The sequence below is a fragment of the Dendropsophus ebraccatus genome, chromosome 9 (genome assembly GCF_027789765.1).
Source record: "Dendropsophus ebraccatus isolate aDenEbr1 chromosome 9, aDenEbr1.pat, whole genome shotgun sequence".
NCBI lineage: Eukaryota > Metazoa > Chordata > Amphibia > Anura > Hylidae > Dendropsophus > Dendropsophus ebraccatus.
The window spans coordinates 69,386,070-69,409,803 of record NC_091462.1 but is presented as its reverse complement, the minus strand read 5'-3'; the positions used below and the strand labels follow the sequence as shown (position 1 = coordinate 69,409,803).

At 44.0% G+C, this 23,734-nt stretch overlaps 1 protein-coding gene across 2 annotated transcripts in view; it reads right to left on the bottom strand.

Moving 5' to 3' along the window:
- The window catches only part of CALCRL (calcitonin receptor like receptor), a 74,522-nt gene that overhangs the window by 5,533 nt on the left and 45,255 nt on the right, over positions 1-23,734 (bottom strand). For both annotated transcript variants that reach the window (XM_069983582.1, XM_069983581.1), the window contains 5 exons: positions 8,264-8,417; positions 4,600-4,660; positions 4,405-4,471; positions 2,350-2,568; positions 264-305 (listed from right to left, as the gene is read on the bottom strand). In XM_069983582.1, the coding sequence (XP_069839683.1) occupies positions 264-305; positions 2,350-2,568; positions 4,405-4,471; positions 4,600-4,660; positions 8,264-8,417 (543 nt within the window). The remainder of the gene's footprint in view (positions 1-263; positions 306-2,349; positions 2,569-4,404; positions 4,472-4,599; positions 4,661-8,263; positions 8,418-23,734) is intronic.

Genomic DNA, 23,734 nt, shown 5'->3' with positions numbered 1-23,734 from the left:
AAAACAAGTCCTCATATGGTTTCGTCAATGGCAGAAAGGTGCTCTTGGAATGTGACGATGAGAAAATGGCCAAAGGTCCAAATTGGTGCGGTCACTAAGGGGTTATTTTGATTACCTTTCTTTTTTATAGAAAGGAGAAAAAAGATTCCTTCTCAATGGCAAAGAATATAATTGTTTAACTTCTTTGTCACATTAGTCAAATCACATTATCACCATTAATGTTTGATCTAGGGAACAGCAACAATTCAGTAAATCAAACATACCTCTCCATTAAAGAAACAGAATATTGTTGCAACCAGCAATCCCTGCAAAAGACAAGAAGACAATATAAATGATAAAATAGTTTACAACAAATATGGAAGATATAAATGGGCACATTGGCATGACATTGCAATTCAATCAGCAAGTGATTCCTGAATTTTGAACATTTTATCATCAAACATCACTAAAACCAAGCGGGTAATGGTACAATGCTTGGCAAAATACAGTTGTCCCTCTACTTAAAATGGCCTTAGGTTACAATATTTTAAACCTACAATGGTCCTATCTGGACCACTTCAACTGGAGACCAGACTACACATACAATGCTACAGTGTCACGGCCGCGGCGGCGGCCCGTGTTCCGGGCCGCGACCTCCTCCTGCCCCATGCAGCCGCCGGGGTCCTTGTGCAGGGACCCGGCGCTGCTGCTAGTTCGGCCCCTGGGGGCGCCTCACCTCTCCTCCGCTCCTGTCTCTCACTGTGCCGGCCGGCGCGCGCGTCCCCGCCTCCTAGGGCGCGCGCGCGCCGGCTGTCTCAGATTTAAAGGGGCAGTGCGCTCCTAATTGGTCCACATGTCAATCACTCCCCTATAAGTTCCAGCCCTGCCCCACTACAGGTGTTGGAGCCTCTACATGCTTCCCATAGCGTTTGGCCCAGCCCCCTGTTGTTCCTGATTCCTATCCGCTACCTGGTCCCAAGTCCTTGTTCCTGATACCTATCCGCTACCTGGTCCCAAGTCCTTGTTCCTGATACCTATCCGCTACCTAGTCCTTGTTCCTGGTTCCTGCTCCCCTGTCACTCCATTGCTCCTGTGTTCAGCCTGTCACCTGCGGTTACGTCTACAGACCTCTGCCAGCACCATCTCCTGCCTACTGCTCCTGCCACGCCTCGCCTGCCGTCGCTAGCAACCAAGCCAGGGGTAGCGACCTGGGGGTCGCCTGCCGCAGCAAGTCCATCCAGCCTTGCGGCGGGCTCTGGTGAAAACCAGCGGCCCCTTAGACTCCGCTCCCTGGTGAGGTTAGTGCCATCGCTGGTGACGGTCCAGTGGATCCACTACTCCAGGCGTTACATACAGACAATCCAGATCTGCTGCACATGTGAATAAGAAGATGATCGACCAATTAAAGTGTCCATTTTACTGGTAAAACTCTAGTATTACTGAAGTGCATGCAGTGATTGGCTGTCTAGCACCTCTCTACATTACAGTGTGATACTACATGAGAAACAGAACGCTGATCTCAGGGAGACCAGTCAAAACGATAATATGCAAAAGAAGAGCCCTTGGAGCCTGATTCAAGAGTCTCGAAACAGCCAAGGGGTGGCTCCTGTAGGGAAACCACCATATTAAGTGGCCCTATAAGTAATGACAAGGGAAAAGCCTAGGCCAGGTATCCATCCACAGACAGCTGTTTCAGAGTGTTGCCCCTCATCAGTGTGGAGCAGGATTCTGGCTAGGAGGGAGCAATGCCTAGTAGAGCCATAAGAGAAACAGATCGCTGATCTCAGGGAGACCAGTCAAAACGATAACACTGCCGGCTGCCGATTAAAGCGCTGAATGCAGTGAAATCCTAGGTACATTGCTCCCTGGGAAACATAATTATGCAAAAGAAGAGCCCTTGGAGCCTCATTTAGGAGTTATGAAACACCGAACTAGCCAGATATCCCTCTGGGAAGGACCCAGCCGAGGGGTAGCTCCTGTAGGGAAACCACCAAAACCACCAGTGTGATATTACATGTAGCACTAGTCTTTACCTGTGCCAGGATGAGCTTCATTTTATTTTTCTGGGACCTTATGTTATCTGTACAGGACTCTGAAAACGCTCTGGTCTTCTACTTAAAAAGTAATTTATAGTTTCCTGTAGCTCTTTCTGACTACTTTATGCAAAGACTTATTTTATCCATATTAGCTATTTGCCTATTTTTCTATATTTAAATTTTTTCTCATTTTGGGATGACATTTTGGAGGCTTCAGAACCAATTACCAGTTTTCCATAGAGTTTTGGTCTCAAAATACAATATTTTCAACATACAATGATCGCCCTAAAACCAATTAGTACTGTAACTTTAGGGACCACCATTTTGCTATTACCTGATAATTCATGAGAATATGCATAATATAATCAAACACTTCTTCTGCTATCCGTCCACTTGGTCTCCATGGCAGCAATACAAACTGAATTCCAAGAAGGGGTACAAGGATTAGAGTTGCCCTTACAGCTTTCATATAGAGGTTAGATTCAGCTTGATGGGTAACCTTCAATTTTGTTATCAGAACACGTACAATATTGAGCAGGAAGAAGAGGTTTACCTTAAAAGAAAAAGACAATACATAACTAAATTATATGTTTTCAAAAATGAGTCCCAACATGACTGCAAATATAAGGTACAGTATTTAACAGCATTTACTGAACATGCTTTAGAAACTAAGAAAAATAAACTGCTAAAAAACTACTAGAATAATTCACACTTGTGAAAACAATAACAGAGGCAGAATATAACTTCAAAAAGAATGCAATACAATTCACATTTTTATTTTATTATTTCCTGAGCAAAGGTGCCCATGCACTCTATACCAGTGATTCTCAAACTTTTTCTAGTGGAGCCTCACCCAACCAACCAAGACAGTGCCTGGGCCTCACCAGACTGACCAAGAGGGTGCCTGGGCCTCACTATCTGTGGTGAAAGTCCATTTAAAAGATGAAAATAATGCTAGGGATACCTTTTACCCGTCTCCCAAGCTCTATATGCTAATAAAGCAAGTACAAAATAAATTAATAATGTTGCTAAAATTTAGATTTTTGCTAACAGCAAAAGGACTGTGCAGATTATAGTTGCTTTTTGAAAACGGGCTTCTCAGCTTGGCCTCACCAACAACTAGGGGGCTAGTGGGCGCCTCACTGGTGAGGCCCACCTCACAGTTTGAGAAGTACTGCTCTATACTATAGTTGGCTGAACCTGCCACCTCGTGTGTGTAGGACACCAAAGATAACCTTCTGACCGCAGTTACTGAAGGCATATAGACACCTTTAGGCCATGTTCATATGGCGTATGAGACTGGCTGTTTTGTAACCCCAGTATCGTCCGGATGATTTTCATTTCTGTTGAATTGGGATGCGGGTGCATCAGTGTCCGCATCCAAATTCACCACTGCACACAATGGAGTGTGCGCCCAGAGCCGCATGCTCCACTGTGTGAACTGAAATGTCTGTGCGGCTTGTCAGTTGTCAGTTTTTCGTGCGGCTGGTTGGAATCCCGGAGGGAGCATATAATATGTGTACATTCATGCACATACAACATATCTTCTGCATAAATCACGGCTATTGTTGTGAGAACATGGCCTTATGCAGTTTTTGTGCCAAAGCCAGAAGTGGATTCAAATGGGTTATAAAATATAAGTAATAATAAGGAAGATGTGTACTTCTCTTTCCTGTTGGATCCACTTCTGGCTTTAGCACAAAAACTGCCATGTGTGAAACCAGCATTAGTTTTAGACTGCACTGGAGGCTTTGGCATATTTAGCCAAACAGGTGTACAGTTTGAAGGGTAACTATAAAGTTTAGCAGGCGGCACGATATGCTATTGAAAAAACCTGACGCTGCGCTTGTAGTCAACCAAACTGCTGGAAGGAATGCATATCTGGGGCATGCCCACATTGGTAGCTCGGCTGGATTTCAGCAGAAGATTTTTTTGATAACATATTCTGCCGCCTACTAAACTTTATTGTTACCCTTTAAAATATTTGTCTTACAATTTTCCAAAATGACTTTACGTGCTTACTACTGGATTATGCTGTCAAGATGATAAAAGTTGGTGGTCATTCTAAAAAAAGACATTTCCAGCCGCCCTCAATGTGGTATTTTTTTTTAGTTTACAGTAACATAGCAGGACACAGAGATCCTGCTTTGTTAGTGTGCACCAAGTAAAGTGTCATCTTTTTATGGTGAGTGCCGCTAGAAATTTCTTCTTTTGAATGATTCACATGTACTATTTTTGGAGCCGTGTACTACCTGAGATAAATTTGAAAAACTGTGGACGTCACTATGTGTGTTTATTTCTGCGCAAGGACTTGTAGTGTCGGTGGTTCATATCCTGTGTAACAGACGACCAACACTTCTACCACTATAGAGAAAAAAATTGTACATACCAACAGTGCAGCACAAATAGGTCCATGAATGATGTAGAGTAAATGGGTGTCAGAACTAATCCAGCAGCTGCAAGGAAATTGATATGATACAAATTATACCTGATTATAACACATTTTTGGGGTGTCTGGCAGAGGATTTGGTGTAAAAACAGCCTAATAATTTAGGAATCTAACAATGATGTAACAGATGCTTACTTGTCATTATAATACAAGCTTCTTGCAACAGCATGTATACAGGCTGGGATCAGTGGAAATCCTGAAAAACATTTTAAATTATTCATATTATCTGTCAAAAAGTTGCAATCTGCAGTGAAATCTTAAGTCTTAAGGTAAGAGCACCATGATGTCTTAGACTGCGACACACTACGTATATTTCAGTCAGTATTGCAACCAAAACCAGGAGTGGATTAAAAACACAGAAAGGATCTGTTCACACAATGTTGAAATTGAGTGGATGGCCACCATTTAATGGCAAATATTGCTGTTATTTTAGAACAACGGCTGTTATATTGAAATAATGGCACTTATTTACTGTTATATGGCGGCCATCCACTCAATTTCAACATTGTGTGAACAGATCCTTTCTGTGTTTTTAATCTACTCCTGGCTTTGGTTGCAATACTGACTGAAATATACTGACTGAAATATACGTAGTGTGAACGCAGCCTCAAAGTAGTACAACCTATTTCCTAATTTCTGTCAAAAAAAACTCTTTTCCCTTTAACTAGGAATTTGTCTCTGTATGGGTAGAGGGAAGTTGTCCTCAGTTTTAGTTTCAAACGAGACATGATGCCTTATTATAGCAGTGGGGCATCTACGTTCCCCACATTGTGTACATTAATATAAGTGATGACAGGTTCCCTTTAAGTGCACCTTAGGGCTGGGCAATTAATAAAATTATTAAGCTTAATTTGCCCTTAGGGAGCTCACAATTTGAATTTTATGGAGCAACTCCAGAGTCATCGGAGAGTGCATGAGGACCCGGTACTACTACTCCCCTCATTTACTATACTGCTACTACTACACCTCTCATCTACAATACTGCTGCTGCTACTACTACTACTACACCCCTAATCAACAATACTGCTGTTGCTACTACAACACCCATAATCTACTACTACCCCCCTCATCTACAATACTGCTACTTCTACTACTACACCCCTCATCTACATTACTGCTGCTGCTGCTACTACTCTCCTCAGCTACTACCACAACCCTAATCTACATTACTGCTGCTGCTGCTGCTACTACTACTCTACTCGGCTACTTCTATACACCTCATCTACTGCTACTACAGCCCTCATTTACTATACTTCTACTTCAACTCCCCTCATCTACAATACTGCTGCTACTACTATTACATCCTACATCTACTCTACCTGTACTACTATTACTACACCCCTCATCTACTCTACCTCTACCAACATAGATGCACAGAGAGGGCCCAACAACTATATGGGGGATTGTCTACTATAAGAGGCACAGTTGGGCCATGTTCACAGTACTGTACTGTAGTACTGGCAGACTGATCTTCACTACTAATGAATTCGGATGCGGGCACACCCAATTCCCCGCTGCACACAATGGAGCGTGCTGCCGGAGCCGCATACTCCATTGTGTGCACTGACAGGTTCTCTGCGTCCGCTATTCAATGAAGAGCGGCCACAGAAAACTGAAGTGTCAGTTTTTTGCGGAGCCGCTAGCGATCCCAGCCATAGTGTACACTATGTGTATACACTCCGGCCGGGATTCCCTCAGCTGCAGCATAATGTAAGTTCAGTATTAATCATAACAGTTGGGCAACAACGGCCGTGATTAATACTGAACTTACGTTGTGTAAACATAGCCTTACTGTGCAAAGCAATACAGTTGCTGCCTCAAACTCTGTATCTGAGGCTGCCTGCAAAAAAAAAAAATGTTTTGTTTATTTAGGAAAAAAAATTAAAAACGAGATCTAAATTGAGAATGGTACATAATGTTAAAAAAAAATAATAATAATAAAATTGAGATTTTATTTTTTTGGCCATATTGCCCAGCCCTAATTATCTTTAACAATACCGGATTGTTATATTTCCCTTTTAACAGTAAATTATGACTTTTTAATAAGGTAGAGACCTATCACTAGGATGTTCCATCACTTTATAATTAGAGGGGGACCAATCTCTAGGATCCCAAAAATGTAGTATTCACTAGACCATCAACAGGAAGTTAACAAAAACAGTTCTGCTCACATCAATCCATTGTAATTTATATTATGAGCAATTAAGATAAACGTATGCAATAGATATATGGTACACAATTTAGCTTAATTTTTTTTTTTTTTTTTTTTTTTGCCAACACATTTTAAAAAGTAAAAGTAAGTAAAAATTATTAAATGTATTACTTTTTTCTTTACATAGTTACTTCCAACGCAATCACTGTATGTGGCAGCCTCTACACAGCGAGCAGTGATCACCACTTGCTGTATATAGGCTGCCACACTCAGCAATCATGTTGGGCAGTCTTCCCCCCAGGTACTGTATAGCATATACAGTTCACAGGGGGAATGGGAGCCTGGGCCAGGGCCGGGACAAGGAGTTTTGGTGCCCTAGGCAGAGAAGGCAAATGCCCCCCCTTTGTAGACTGTACACTATGTGGGGGCAGCCAGGAGGATATACTGTATGTGGGGGCTGCTACTTGGTAATCACAGGCTCTGCAGATTATTACCACACTGCAGACTATATGGGAGAGTCCAGTATGTATATTGTACCCACTAAATATAACAGGGCCATGTATACTGTACCCCCTGACTGTAACAGGACCATGTATACAGTACCCCCTGACTGTAACAGGGCCATGTATACTGTACCCCCTGAATGTATCAGGACCATGTATACTGTACCCCCTGACTGTAACGGGGCCATGTATACTGTACCCCCTGAATGTAACAGGACATGTACACTGTACCCCCTGACTGTAGCAGGACCATGTATACTGTACCCCCTGACTGTAACAGGACCATGTATACTGTACCCCCTGACTGTAAATCACTGGTGTCAGGGGGATTAGCCTGTACACAATAAACAGAATATAAGTGTTCACCAACCTGTGGCTCCTGAGCTGTGGCAGGACTACAACTCCTATCATGCTGTGACTGTGTAGTTTTGGAGCAGCTGGTGACCCACAGGTTAGGGAACAATATGGGAAGTGCTGTGTATAGAGGAGCAGTGCAGAGATATGGGGCAGTGTTATATGGGGCAGCCCTGTGACCTAGGTGACCTCCCTCTCCCAGCATTCCCAGCTCTCCCAGCCTTCCTACACCTAAAGAATGATGAGAGTCAGTCAGTGAACTCACCAGACAGCAGCCCAGCAGTCGGTACAGCCTCCAACAGTCAGACAGGGAAGAGGTCACATGGTGAGGAGGGGGCGGAGTCTCTGTAGGTCCTGGCAGGTCAATGATTTTTTTTTGTTTTTAAGAAATTGAAATTGCGCCCCCTGTAACTTACCACTAAATGGCGCCCTAGGCCATCACCTACCCTGGCCTACCCTTTGTCCTGGCCCTGGCCTGGGATTAGATAGTCCAGCAATTTCTGACACAAACACTGATGGCAGCAGAGGGGTCCGCGTCACCCCTTTCTGCTGCCACTCAATGCAAGTGGCTATGTAAAGAAAAAGCAATACACTTATTATAATGAAGTTATAGTACAAAGTAATAGAACTTTATTAAAGCAATTTATTTGCCAAAAAAGTCATAATTAAAAGTACCCCTTTAAATATGGTAAAAAGCTTCACTATCTATATATTTATGAATATAATAATGTACTGGAAATTGACAGTGCCTGTAAGTACAAATGTCAGATAATTAAATTCCGTTACATACCCCATCCAAGTAAGTAGTACCATATCAAGTGCTGCTTTTCTGCAAATACGGCAACTACTATCAGTGTATGTAAATATATTCCTTCGCACAACATCCAAAAATAATTGCATCCCATGAGATAGAAGTGGATGAACTGAGATATTTTACAGCTGACCTATGGGTCAAAAATGCAAACAAAAATGTTAATGTTTAGAAAATGTATTTATAGCCATGCAATAAAGCTGCATTACTACAGTACAAACTTCTAAGTATATCCCTTTTAATATATACCGTACCCATATGCAGATTTGCAGCAAAATTCCTGCAAATGATCTGCAGCAGATCTGCAACTGACTTTAAAGTGGTTGTATGGGGAGCAGAGGATAGTTCTAGCCTTATGCTCCTTGATGCTAAGGGCTCTTTCACATGGTGTGATATGCAGCCGTGTATAAGCGCAAACAAGCCCCGATCAGTCTTGCGCTTGCCAAGTTGCGCTTGCTAATCAGCCTCATTGCTCAGCTCTTGCTTGCAGTGCCTTTACATAACGCATTCATTTGAGTGGCCGGGCCTCACAAACAGTTGCTGTATCATTTGTGGGGTCATTAAATGCACATAGTGAATGTGTGCTCCTTGGAACACTCATTAACAATAATCATCAGGGACATTCCATCCCAGGTGGAAATATCCAATATTCACTAGCTGCACGATGTTGTGTCCGCACGAGATGATCAGAACTTACACCTGTCTCGTCATGTCTCAAAAGGTGTACTTCTAAGACTTATGCTGGGTTTACACAAAGAGATTTATCTGACAGATTTTGGAAGTCAAAGCCAGGAATGGATTTGAAAAGAGGAGAAATCTCAGGCTTTCCTTTATGACCCATTCTCTGTTTATAGTCGGTTCCTGGCTATGGCTTCAAAGATCTGTCAGATAAATCTGTCTGTGTAAACGCAGTATTAGGGTCCATTTACACAGAAAGATTATCTGACAGATTATCTGCCAAAGATTTGAAGCCAAAGCCAGGTATGGAATTGAAAAGAGGAAAAATCTCAGTCTTTCCTTTATGACCTGATCTCTGTTCATAGTCTGCTTCTGGCTTTGGCTTCAAATCTTTGGCAGATAATCTGTCAAATAATCTTTCTGTGTAAATGGACCCATAGAAAGACAGGAAGTTAACACCAAGAAACAGAAGATCAGACAATCCCCTTAAAGGGGTACTCCAGCATGAGAAAAAAAAAAAACTTTCTGCAGAAGCTTGCTTGCCTGTTTGACCCAGTTCTGAAACTACCAAAAATCTATTTGTTTTGGGGGTCTTCAGTATTGGGTTCAGTATTCTGTGGTTGTACTTCCTGGTTGAGCAGTTGCTTACTATTAAAAGTTGTAGTCTTCAATCCTGCCTACTCCCAAAGCTGTTGCAAAACATCTAGGCTGTGTTTACACTTTGCCGTTTCATTGTGTCAATAAATTATTCAATTGTAGTACTTTATCATTTGCATCATGTCATTGTGGTCCCACTCCCACACAGCACGCTGTATTCTCTACCGGTTGGTCTGGTTTCACACTGCATTAGCAACCGAATGTTAATTGGAAGTCAATGGAATTGTATGAAACTCCTTACATACTTGCTGTTGTTTTTCTGTTGCGTTTTGTCTACTTTCAGGTGTTTTTTAGGCTCTGTGGCAGTTTCTCCAAAATGCAGCATGCTGAGGGTTTGGCTTTTTTCCTGCAAACTGTGGCGTTTCTCTCTTCAATGGAATCCTACCGTTCAGCTCAAAATTGCCAATGGCTAAAAAAAAGCCAGTCACATCTAAAGTCAAAAACCCCAGAGAAAATCTTCTGGAGGTCAGAAAAACGTCACACAAAAGCTGTGTGTGAAGCAGTGGCGGATTATAATGTGGGCGGTTGCCTGGGGCCCGAGGCTCCTGGGGGGCCAATGCCACGCTGCCCACATTATAATCAGCCACGGCTGATGTGCGGCTGCCGGGGGTGTCCTGTCCTATCCCCCGCAGTGCGCGCCTGTGGCTATGACTTCCGATGCACGGGGAGCTCTCTGATGCACGCGCTGCCGGGGATAGGACGGAACTCCCCCGGCAGCAGCACATTAGCTGGAGGCTGCAGAAGGAGAGAGGCTCGACGGGGGACCATCTATGAGGGGGGGCAGAGGGGGAGCATGTATGAGGGGAGGCAGAGGGGGACAATCTATGAGGGGGGAATAGGGAAGAGGGGGACAGCTGACATCCTCTGTGCTGCTGTGACCTCCCCTATAGATCAGCACCCTCCTCTCCTGACACCCTCTGTGCTGCTGGGACCCTGCGTTCTCCCCTGTAAGATCATCACCCTCCTCTCCTGACATCCTCTGTGCTGCTGGGACCCTGCAACTTCCTCTATAAGATCAGCACCCTCCTCTCCTGACATCCTCTGTGCTGCTGGGACCTCTCCTATAGGATTAGCACCCTTCTTTCCTGACATCCTCTGTGCTGCTGTGACCTACCATATAAGATCAGCACCCTCCTCTCCAGACACTCTCCTCTGTGCTTACTGTGGGTAGCAGCAAGGGACTAAACATTATGTTTATTGGGGCCAGCAGGGAGGGGAGGCAGGCAGTGTTTATTGGGGACAGCGTGGAGAGGGGGGGCGGGGCAGTAGCGGATCATAATGTGGGCGGTTTGGGAGGATTGACCCGGGGGGGGGGGGGCCAGGTTGGGTGGACAGCCCAGGGCCCAGGGTACATTTAATCCGCCACTAGTGTGAAGCCAGCCTAACTCTAATATTGGAAGAAAGTAAAGAATTTTTAAAATTTTATTTGGTCAGTGCAACTTTTTTTTCTCATCTTCATGCACTTATCTTCATGCACTCAAGCATATTTTGTCTTTGAAGTTGAGCAGCCCCGATCCGATATTATCTTACACTGGATATACTGTTTATGCCTCTTTTTTTGGCGAAGTGAGATTGACAGTGACAGCTGTGATCCTCTGTGCCATTTGGCAATATTTCATTGTTTCTTCATCAATTCATTGCAGTACTGCATCATTTTTGTGAAGACGCTGCAGTACTGCAGTGAAACTACAATGTGTGTGAACATAGCCCTAATTTCACTGGAGACTATTGCTCAATCAGTGAAGTTGCAGCACCTGCTTCTTTCACTCCTTGTCTGCTGAGGTGTAGGCTAGAGAGGCTGGTCAGAATGAATACCTCAGGGGGGTAGGAGACAAGATTCAGCCCTACCTCCTGTAACATCAGAGGATGATGCGTTTTCACAGGAGAGTGGGAGAAGCCGGGGTCAATACAAAATTAGTAGTCCTTCCATGTTCCATTTCCTGCAAGTGTTGGAGCATGGAAAAGCTACTGAAGTAAGTACTACTGGTAATACCCTTATATTAACAAGTTATATATCTTGGGGTGATAGTTTAATATTAATACAATTTTCGGATACTGGAGTACCCCTTTAAAATACATTAATTAGTTTTGGTGCAGAATCGCTGCACATTATTTGCAACTGATTTGCAGCAGATCTGCATGTGTGTGGCAAAACTGCATGTATACTGTGGAAGATCCACGGTGGATTTTGCTATTCATTTACTTCAAAGTTGCAAATCCTCCACTATAACAGATTTGCTGCTGACCCTTTGAAGTATGTATGATCATTATGTACATGTGAATATAAGTAAATTTGCATCTCTCAAACTGCACACAGCTTTGGGATGGTCCGAACCTGCCGAGGTTCGGGTTCGTACGAACCCGAACTCTCGGCAATGATTCCCGCTGTCTGCCCTCTCCGTGGAGAGGGTGGATACAGCGGGAGGACCACCTGGAAAACTGGGATACAGCCATAGCCATAGGCTGTGTCCCAGTTTTCCAGGCAGTCCTCTCGCTGTATCCACCCTCTGCACAGAGCGGGCAGACAGCGGGAATCTGATGCCGAGAGTTCAGGTTCATGCGAACCCGAACCTCGGCAGGTTCGGACCATCCCTAAGAAGCTAGTATTTGTGTGTTTATGGGAGCTAAAGCTTTGACTGATGGATGTAACATAGGGCTTCAGAGCCTCATGCAGTTTCATCCTTACTTGACAAGAAAGCTGTTGAGACATTCCTACACTGATACAATCTTCTGACATGTGCAGCATATTATAGTACTGCCTGTGATGTGTTTGTACCATATTTCTATTACGATTACAAAGTCAAATAGAACATTAAAAAAAAAAACAGAAAGAAGAGACAGGATTTTTGAAAATAATCAAAACTGTTTCTATATGATGTTGCACAGCTTATGTATAATATAGAGCCTGTATGCTATATAGCAGCATATAGCCCCAGAGGCTCTTCCATCAGAGTACTTACCCTGAGGCGGCAGCAGTAAGTCATCATGTGGTCTGTTGCTGTTTAGTAGGGACCTTGTAATCCTCAATGGCCGCAGTATAAAAAGATTATTAGATAGATTTTTGTATATTCTTTGTATATATTTATTTATTATGCATAGTTACCCATAGGGTCTTTTTTAAAGGGAAACTAACTACACATTAGAAGGTTTTAACCTGCTGTTGTGCTTAGAATAAAGGTCATTTTCTTACCTTCATCCTCAGCGCTGTTTTTGTTAAGTTGTTTAATTAATATGTAAATTAGAAGGTTTGTTGCACCAATCTGTCCAGCCCACAGGGTGCCTCTGAAGCAGCAACCTGCAGTCTTTCCATTCCAGCCATCATCACTACAGAGAGCCAGATGAATAATTAAGAGGATGGGCAGGGAGACGAGGTGGACTGCACTGTAGTCCCACCCCCAGAGCAGAAAATTGCCTAATTTACATATTCATTAAACTTAAGATTTAACTAAAAAAAAGCTGAGGATAGAGGTAAGAAAATTACCTTCATTCTCTGCATCCCTGCACAATGAAAACATTATAGCAGGTTAGAGTCTTCTAGTTTCTCTTTAATGAAGCCCATTCTAATTTCCCTATATTTTTTATTTAGCCATATAACAATTGCCTTTCACCGCTATGGTTGCCATCTTCAGCTCTGCTATGTCTTTCTAAAATATTGCCCCTCACAACACAGTATTTCACCCGTGGTCTAACTTGAAGATTATTTAATATACGGTATAATATATACGTCCACTTTAGTGACGTATGCCACCTGCCAGCAGCAGATTTATGCTGCATCTGTTTATGTGCATTGTAAACATTTATTTAAATGCACTTTGAACAAGAAAAAAATAGTACTGTCCACTGCAGTTATTAGTCTGTAATCATGAAGACACATTGGTCTGCATACAAGCTGTTCAGACAAAAGAGTAAAAAGACATGCTGGATATCAGTGAAAAGCCTGACATCTAGATGTAGCCTGGAATGGCAACTTTTCTATATTAGGCTATCCGCTGCAAGGCCATGTTCACACAACGTAAGTTTTGTATTAAGCACGGCCTTTGTTGCCGATGTGCAACAACAGCTGTGATTAAGACACAACTTATGTGCAGTGCAGTTAGAGGAAATTCCGTCCAGAGTGTATACACAAAGCATCAGGATCGCGAGTGGCCGTACAAAAAACTGACATGTCAGTTTTGTGTGGCCACTATTCATTGAATAGCGGACGCACAAGCCTGACAGGTCACACAATGGAGAGTGCGGCTCAATGTGAATTGGGATGCGGGCGCACACAGGTACACCTGATCCCAATTCAGCACAAATGACTATCACCCGGCCAGTACTGCAGTACCAGCCGGGATGATCTTCACTAACACAGGCCGTTCTGTGAGCCAACTGGTGTTTTACATTGTGTGAACATGGCCTAACTTTGTGAGACTGTATACAGGGATACTTGTAGCAATCAACATGGAGGGGGCATCTTATTAGGAGCATGTTCTTTGAGTCAGCCAATAGTACAAGCGAATATAATCAGTATCAGACCTTAATTTTCTAGCAACCCCCCTCCCCCCCACCTGGGCCCCAAATGGCTGTGTACAGTTGTGCCTACCCAGCCAATGAACAAGAAAATGGTTTTACCAGCTCAAAACATATTTTATGCGGGGAATATAATCTGTACTGGCTACGCATTGCCCTGTGTAATGCTAAGTTTACACGAGGCGATTATTGGCCCGATCGTACGATTAACGATTTCGAAGTAATGTCTTTTTTTTATAACGATCAGCGTTTAGACGGTACGATATATCGTATGGAAAAATCGTTTTGCCATCGTACGCCCGTAGCCCGACCCGATCGACCCCCCCCCCCCCCCCCCCCCCGCCCGCCGCCGCTCCGATCGCCCCCCCCCCCAATGCACGGAAGCACTGATTGGCTGAAGGGGAGCCGTTTGAAATTCCCGGCTCCCCTCTTCAGCCAATCAGTGCTGCCGTGCATTGATTGGCTGAAGAGGTGAGGCGGGAATTTCAAACGGCTCCCCTTCAGCCAATAAAAGCTGCCTTGCATTGATTGGCTGAAGAGATGAGCCGGGAATTTCAAACTGCTCCCCTTCAGCCAATCAGTGCTGAAGAGGAGCACTGATTTCAGCCAATCAGTGCTCCTCTTCAGCACTGATTGGCTGAAGGGGAGCCGTTTGAAATTCCCGGCTCATCTCTTCAGCCAATCAATGCAAGGCAGCTTTGATTGGCTGAAGGGGAGCCGTTTGAAATTCCCGGCTCATCTCTTCAGCCAATCAGTGCGGTGAAGATGGGAGCCGGGGATGTCCGAAGACCTGCTGCGCGGAGCAGGTAACTTATGTTCTTGGCCGCGGCGGTGGGGGCGATCGGAGCGCCGGCGGTGTCGATCAGAGCAGCGGGGGTGGCGATCGAGCCGGCACAGGGGGATGCGGATGAGGGGGGGGGGCCGGGCTATCGCGCGACGACTGTTTACACGCAACGATCGGCAAATTTTTTGCCATCGGCGAACGACGATTTATGAACATGTTAAAAGATCAAAATGAACGATTTTTCGATCGTTCGCCACGTTTACACGTATGATTGTCGTTCGAATTCGATCGTTATCGCGAAAATTCGCCCGATAATCGCTCTGTGTAAACCCAGCATAAAAGGGATGTGTAAATAATGATGAATTTAAATGGTTGCACGAACAGTCAAATGATCATTTGTGCAACCTGGCGCTTAATAGTCAACCCATCTAAAAGCTCTGTAAATGTTATCTAGAGTTAATTGGCCTGTATAATGCTGCGTTTACACAGACAGATTTATCTGACAGATTTGTGAAGCCAAAGCCAGAAATGGATTTTAAAAGAGGAGAAATCTCAATCTTTCCTTTATGACTTCTTACCTGTTTATAGTCTGTTCCTGGTTTTGGCTTCAAAAATCTGTCAGTGAAATCTGTCTGTGTAAATGCACCCTGGGGCTGCGTTCACACTACGTATATTTCAGTGAGTATATTTCAGTCAGTATTGCAACCAAAACCAGGAGTGGATTAAAAACACAGAAAGGATCTGTTCACACAATGTTGAAATTGAGTGGATGGCCGCCATAACAGTAAATAACTGCCATTATTTCAATATAAAAGAATTCACAGAAAGGGGTGCACAAATTATATAAAACCTAACGTTTATTTAATATGTTAAAAATATACCCCACATAAATAGACCAATACACAACATACAACAAAAATTAATGATTATACAGACACTGTTCTCAGAAATATGCAACCAGAGCCATAGCCTAATTTCTCAATGTGCTTTTTCAGCTACGGTCATAGGTTACTATTCACACCAGGGTAGAAGGATACACTCGGGATAGGGACCATCTAACCCTATTACGCCCTAACCGAGTGATATGTATATACTACCCCTTCTCGCACAGGGGGGAGCGGGGCACTCGCCCTAAAAAGGGCGACCCCTACCCTGGTCTACCCCTTGGTGAATCAACACCCTGTTATGCCCTCAAAGCAGTAACGCTGGTCCCTTACCCTCCGACGCGTTTCCTCCAGATAGCCGGATTTCTCAAGGAGGCAAGGTGTAATACTGGAAGTAATTGTAACTGGGGCTTAACGGCTGCTGCAGTGGCAAGCAAAGAGCCGTAGTACACTCCGTGCAAGTGTGCACGCTGAGTGTGTGTCCTGGAGCAGCATTATTTCAATATAACAGCCGTTGTTTTAAAATAACAGCAAATATTTGCCATTAAATGGCAGCCTTCCACTCAATTTCAACATTGTGTGAACAGATCCTTTCTGTGTTTTTAATCCCCTCCTGGTTTTGGTTGCAATACTGACTGAAATATATTGACTGAAATATACATATACTGACTGAAATATACGTAGTGTGAACGCAGCCTAATGGTGCGTTTACACAGAGAAATCGTAGTCCTTCCTTTATGACCTCTTCCCTGTTTATAGTCTGTTCCTGACTTTAGCTTCAAAGATCTGTCAGATAAATCTGTCTGTGTAAACGCACCATTAGGGTCCATTTACACAGAAAGATTATCTGACAGATTATCTGCCGAAGATTTGAAGCTAAAGCCAGAAACAGACTATGAACAGAGATCAGGACATAAAGGAAAGCCTGAGATTTTTTCTCTTTTCAAATCCATTCCTGGCTTTGGCTTCAGATCTTTGGCAGATAATCTGTCAGATAATCTTTCTGTGTAAATGGACCCTAAAAGGTAGGGTAGGTAGGTGTCCCCAGTAAGTAGTTAAGTCCCCCTTAGTATGTAAAGAGTTATATTCCAGTAAGTGTAGAGTAGGCAGAGCTATTGGCCAGTAGGTATAGTTGCCGACTAGTAGCTAGGGCAGTCTCCAGTACCTATAGTCACCCTCCAGTAACTAGCATGTATAGCTGCCCCCAGTAGGTATAGTTGCTCCTAATATAGCTGCCTTTAACAGATGTAGCTGGTCCCAGTAGGTATATTCCTCCCCAAGCAGTTTCCCTCTTGTAGCCAGGGCTGCACCCAAGAGATAAATGAGAGCTCCCTGTAAATAAAGAGCTGCTCTCCCTTATCAAAAAAAAAAAAAAAAATCACCTCTCCACAGCATCGCAGTCTTGGGGCCTGGAGCATGGACCGGCCTACGAGAGCACAAATATGCTGAGGGCTGGAGGGGAGCCAAGAAAACAGACCCAAGAAGTCACAAGGATAGCCACCAACTCTGTAACGGCGCGACCGGCAGCAGGGTGGATTGCCCTCCAGAGCCCGGCTGACTATGAACCGAAACAATACAAGCTGGATGCCTCCTTACTTGCTCTCAAGACCCCGGCTGACTGTCAAGTGCCTGCTGCGGGGTGGATACCTCCCTACGTGCCCTCCTCTATCCCTGTCACCGTGGGTCCCTGCCACCTATCTCTCGCTGTACTGTTTAATCAGGTTCAGGACAAATGTGCGTGTCAACGCACATAAAGTCCTTAACCTGATTGGGCACAGCAGCGGGAAACAGGCAGCAGGGATCCACGGTGACAGGGATAGAGGAGGGCACGTAGGAAGAAGTCTACCCCGCAGCGGGCACTTGACAGTCAGCCAGGCTCTGGAGGGCACATAAAGAGGCATCCAGCACGTATTGTTACAGTTCATAGTCAGCCGTAAGGAGGCATCAAGCATGTATTTGTTTCAGTCCGACGGCTTTGTCATTTTAGATTTGTCAAACTGACAAACTAAAATGACATGGCCGAAGTTGCTGCCCCCTCAGGGTCCCCAGAATCTGCCACCTGAGGCGATTACTCATTGCGCCTCATGGAAGAAGCGGCCCTGTTCTAACTCTTATTTGTAACGCAGAGTAGAGAGTGGACGTGCTGCAGTGCATCTTTTCCTCACTTGTTCTCCCCATAGGTACAGGTCTGAACACTCAAACCTGAAACCGATAAAAAAATTTACATGCCTCTATGACATGTCAAAAGTTTTTTTTGTAACCACAGTGACACATTAATTTACAGCTTAGACTTCACTAGTACTTTATAATGCTCTCCAGGCTGCTGTTTCATAGGGTGTGTATGGAGGCATACAAAGGCAGGATCTCCCATTCTGTGTACGGCACACACCATAGAGACTAAACTTCCTCAACTAGCTGAGAGGCTAGACCAGTTATTCTCTGAAAGGTATTTTAATAAGCAGGTCTTTAAAGTGACTCTGTACCCACAATCAGTCCCCCTCAAACCACTTGTACCTACGGATAGCTGCTTTTTATCCAAGATCTGTCCTGGGGTCCGTTCGGCAGGGGATGCAGTTATTGTCCTAAAAAACAACTTTTAAACTTGCAGCCCTGTGCCAAACGGCCATGGCCTAGAGTATCTGTGCCCTAACTTTGCACCACCCCTCCGTCTCTCCTCCCCACCCTCTTCATCATTAGGAATGTGACTGGCAGAATTTTTCTTATTCCTCTGCAGTGAACACGGCACAGGTGCCTTAACGATCCAGCCCATGTGCCATGTTCTCACAGCTGATGAATAAGAGACAATCTGCCTGGAGCATTCCTAATGATAAGGAGGGCGGGGAGAAGGAATGGAGAGGTTGTGCCAGCCTAATGCATAGACAATCTAGGCCACGGCCGTTTGGCATTGGGCTGCAAGTTTAAAATATGTTTTTTAGGACAATAACTGCATCACCTGCTGAACGGACCTCAGGACAGATGTTTGATTAAAAGCAGCTATCTGAAGGTACAAGTGGTTTGGGAGGGTCAGATTGTGGGTACAGAGTCGCTTTAACCAATTCAAGAAGACATCTTTTCCCTATTTTTTAAATTGTAAGGAATAGCAACAAAATAAAACCAGGGGGAATCACTTGTCATCTCTGCTCTTTATAGTGGCTCTGGATTAATGCTTCTATCTGGTTCAGCAAGTGGCTGTGTAATACACTTACAATGCAGTTTACGTCACTTCCCCGAATTCCGTGCTTCGCTTGCAAGAGAGGAGGACCGCGCACCTGCACGATTTTTACAGCATATCTTGCTGCAGTCCCAAAGTGATAGGTATACTTTAAGTTACCAACAATTTTGTTTTATTTATTTCCATTATATAATAAAGTATTTGCAACAACTCCACCAATAAGCTTGCCTGCTTGTCTGCCCTGTTTATCTGCGAATCCGAGAAATTGTAAGCATTATTAAACCTGTCACAAGCTTTTAACTCAAAGAATGCTACTTTTACTAACCACATACAGCTATTTAATAAATTAGTCACATGAAGGTACCGCTTACACAGCTCCTAAGGCCCATTGTTACAAAATCCAGACAATGACCCTAACCAACTTTTGTATAGCTAATTTTACTAATTTTACCAGTGCTTGTTAACATATGAAAGCTTTGTTATGGGCAAATTACACCAGTTTTGTTTAAAACAAACTAATAAATATTATTGTTTTCTATGATTCTATTGTTTTTACAGTAATTCCTAAATTTACAAACCTGTTATTTTTACTAAATCTAAGCTCTGTCATACACCCACTGAATGTTTGGCCTCAGGAAGGGGCGTAACTGCCACTGTAGCAGCCATAGCGGCTGCTATGGGGCCCACCGCATCAGGGGGCCCCATGGCCCACTCCTGCAATACACTGGGCCCCCTGAGTGATCATTTGCAGCACCATGTGGCCAAGTGGGCCTCCCAGGTTTTGAAAATGTCCTTTTAACTGTAAGCACTCCTGATGAGCACTAGCAGTTATGACTAGACTTGATGGCTTAGTGGTCAGTCAGGAAGGAAGAAGGACCCCAATCAAAAGTTTCTATGGGGCCCAGCCCAGCCCAGCCCCTGGCCTCAGGGACTGAAATGAATCACATACAGAGCCATGCTGTTTTTTTTGCTGATGATGAAGCCTGGTGACTTGTGACACAGAATTCAGTTATTATAACCTTGACCTGCAGGTAAAACTGGTTTCTAATCTGTAAGTTAAAATAAACCTGTCTTGAAAAAAAAGCTTTTGACATGTTAGGGGGACATGTCAAAAGTTTTTATCAGTCAGGGTTTGAGTGTTTGACCGTGCTGAGTGCAGACTTCTCCTGGCTTGTTCTCCCAATTGATCACAGTCTAAACACTCCAACCAATCAACACTTTTGACATATCTCTCTGACATGTCAAAAGCCTTTCTTCATGACAGTGCCTCTGTAACTCCTGACCAGTTCTCATAGATCTGAAGACGCTTACCCTCAAAAAATTTGAAGTTACCACCATTTAATAGCTTGGGGTCCCATATTTACCCAGATTTAACATTTTCTAGATATGCCCTTTCACTTCAGAGACATGTGGGGGCGATAGTGACATTTTAAAGTGACACTGTAACCCCCTTTTTGCATTCTGACGTCTGTACACAGGTGTAATGGGTAAATTTAGCGGTTTTCATACCTTATTTTATATCTTACGTTCAAGTAAAAAGTAATCTTTTATCAACTGCAGATTGTGTTAAGTGGGCGGGGCCTCGCGGTATTAGCGCCACTTAGCCCCGCCCATCGTGTCACAGTTGGTCTCGCCCCCTTGACACCCATTGGTGGGCCGACCTAGAGGGGGTGGGGCCTAGACCTTTAGGCCAGCCTACGAGGGGTGGGGCCAAGTGGCGCTAATGCGGTGAGGCCCCGCCCACTTAACACAATCTGCAGTTGATAAAAGATCACTTTTTACTTGAACAAGCACCATGACCTATGATATAAAATAAGGTATGAAAACCGCTAAATTTACCTTTTACACCTGTGTAGAGATGTCAGAATGCACAAAGGGGGTGACAGTGTTACTTTAAGGCTAGGTTTACACCACGTTTTTGCAGTCTGTTTAACATATCCGTTTATGGAAAAAATCGAATGCAAACGTGTGCTATCTATTTTGATTCATTTTTCCATTGATTTACATTATAGAAAAAAAAATGGATCGAAAGGCACCCATTTAAAAAAAAAAAAATTTGGCCACGTTTTTCTGTATGTTAAAGTAACCAAAAATGTATCAATTAAAGGGACTTCAAAACACAGTGTGAACCTAGCCTAAAGGCCCTATTCCACGGAACGATTATCGTTCGTATTCGGCCGATATCGGCCGCTACGGACGATAATCGTCCGGTGGAATAGAGTGCAACGATCAGCCGACATCGTTCATGTCGGCTGATCGTTGCAGTCGCTTGTTTTTCAACATGTTGAAAAACAAGCGACTGATATAGCAGCGATCTGCTGCCGTCGCTCCCTTGAATAGGAGCATCGGCAGCAGACGCTGCTATATCCTATGGGCTGCCTGGACAATCAGCGATCCCCGGGGCAGCCCCCCCGCAGCTCCCCGACGCCCCCTCCCGCACTCACCAGCTCGCTGCTGCCGCAGCGAGCGGGGAACGAGGAGCAAACGAGCGCTGAGAGCGCTCGTTTGCTCCTCTAAACGACCTGTGGAATAGGGGCTTAAGATGAATATAGGAAAATCTAATTTTCATGTTAAGGTAAAATCTAAATCCTCCTATCAATTTTATTTAGCTATCTAGAAATAACTTGTTGTTTAAGCTGAAATTGTAACAACCCCCCCCCCCTTTCAATATATGCTATTCAAGGTCTTTGTTGTCTTTCGACTCAAAAATTGTTTTATCAAAGGTGGACAGTGTCATCTGGGCAGGGCATCACAGGCGTTGTGCTCCCATCTTCCCGCCTATGTCTCTGTCATGGTCTCTGACCTCCTCCGTGACATCATTAGAATGAGCCACTCCTACTGCAGTGAAGCGCTGAGAAATCAGTGGCTCAGACATAGTGACGTTGCCGTATACTCAGCTGACGGCATGATGTTGTTTGCTGACATGCAGGGAACTTACTAGAAATCTTCCTTCTGCCCCGCTATATCATGTTTTGGTACTCTTGCTAAGCGGTGACATAATCACTGAAGACTGAAGGCTGTTGCCCTCAAGTGTGGGCGCAGGCTCGGTAAGGGCAGCTTAAAATACAGCAATGTCATTGCCCGACTCTGCCTGTGCCACCAATTCCCCGCGAGATGATCCCAGGCGCTTGGCTTCAGTTGGTGTGGAACATTCTAATGGCATTACAGAGGGGCCAGAGACTACGACGCTGAAATAGGTGGGAAGGTGAAGGCACAACAGCAGGGAAGCCGCGGCCAGATGACACTGTCCCCCAAAGATAAAAAACTATTTTTGAGCAGAAAGACAACAAAGACAGGGTTTATACAGGTAGATATGAAATGTACAGCATGTATGCTTCTGAATGTTGCTGAGAACTGCATATACAGTTGTGCTCATAAGTTTACATACCCCGGCAGAATTTTTGCTTTCTTTTGCTTTTTTCAGAGAATAGAAACGATAACATAAAAACTTTTTTTCACTCATGGTTAGTGGTTAGGTGAAGCCAATTAAATGGCAATGACAACCAAAAAGATCCAAATGACCCTGGTCAAAAGTTTATACACCCCAGTTCTTAATACCGTGCATTGTCCCCTCTAACATCAATGACAGCTTGAAATCTGTTGTGGTAGTTATGGATGAGGCTCTTTATTCTCTCAGATGGTAAAGCTGCCCATTCTTTTTAGCAAAAAGCCTCAAGTTCCTGTAAATTCCTAGCATGTCTTGCCCGAACTGCGTGCTTGAGATCTCCCCAGTGTCTCAATGATATTGAGGTCAGGAGAGACATCACTTTGTTCTGCTGTAGCCAATGACAGGTTGACCTAGCTTTGTGTTTTGGTTCATTGTCATGTTGGAGCGTCCAAGTACGTACCATGTGCAGCTTTCGAGCTAATTAGTGCAAATTTGCAGATAAAGTGCTGCAATCATCTTTCCTTCAACTTTGACCAAGTTTCCTGTGCCTTTGTAGCTCACACATCCCCAAAACTTCAGCAATCCACCTATGTGCTTTACAGCAGGAATGCTGTTCCTTTCATCATAGGCCTTGTTGACAACTCTCCAATTGTAACTTTTATGGTTGTGGCCACACAGTTCGATTTTGGTCTCATCACTCCAAATGACCTTGTTCCAGAAGTTTTGAGGCTTGTCTCTGCAATGTTTAGTGTATTGTAGGCAAGATACTTTGTGGCATTTGCGCAGTAATGGCTTTCTTCTGACGACCCGACCATGCAGCCCATTTTTCTTCAAGTCCTCCTTATTGTGCATCCTGAAAAAGCCAAACTGCTAGTTTTCAGAAAGTCCTGTATTACAGCTGATGATATTTGTGGGTTTTTCTTTGCATCCTGAACAATTTTACTGGCAGTTATGGCTGCAATTTTTGTCAATTTGCGTCAACTTCTGTGCATGTTATCAGGCAAAAAAAACCATGTGATCTTTTGATCAGGGTCATTTGAGTATTTCTGGTTGTCATGATCGACCAGTCATTGGGTACAGCAGAACAAAGTTAAGGTTCTGGAGTGGCCATCTCAGTCTCCTGAACTCAATATCATTGAGACACTCTGGGGAGATCGCAAGCGCGCAGTTCACTCAAGACAGCCCAGGAATTTACAGATACTGGAGGCTTTTTGAAAAGAAGAGAGGGCAGCTTTACCATCTAAGAAAATAAAGAGCCTCATCCACAACTACCACAAAAGACTTCAAGCTGTCATTAATATTACAGGGGGCAATACAGGGTATTAAAAACTGGGGTATGTAAACTTTTGATCTGGGTCATTTAGATGATTTTATG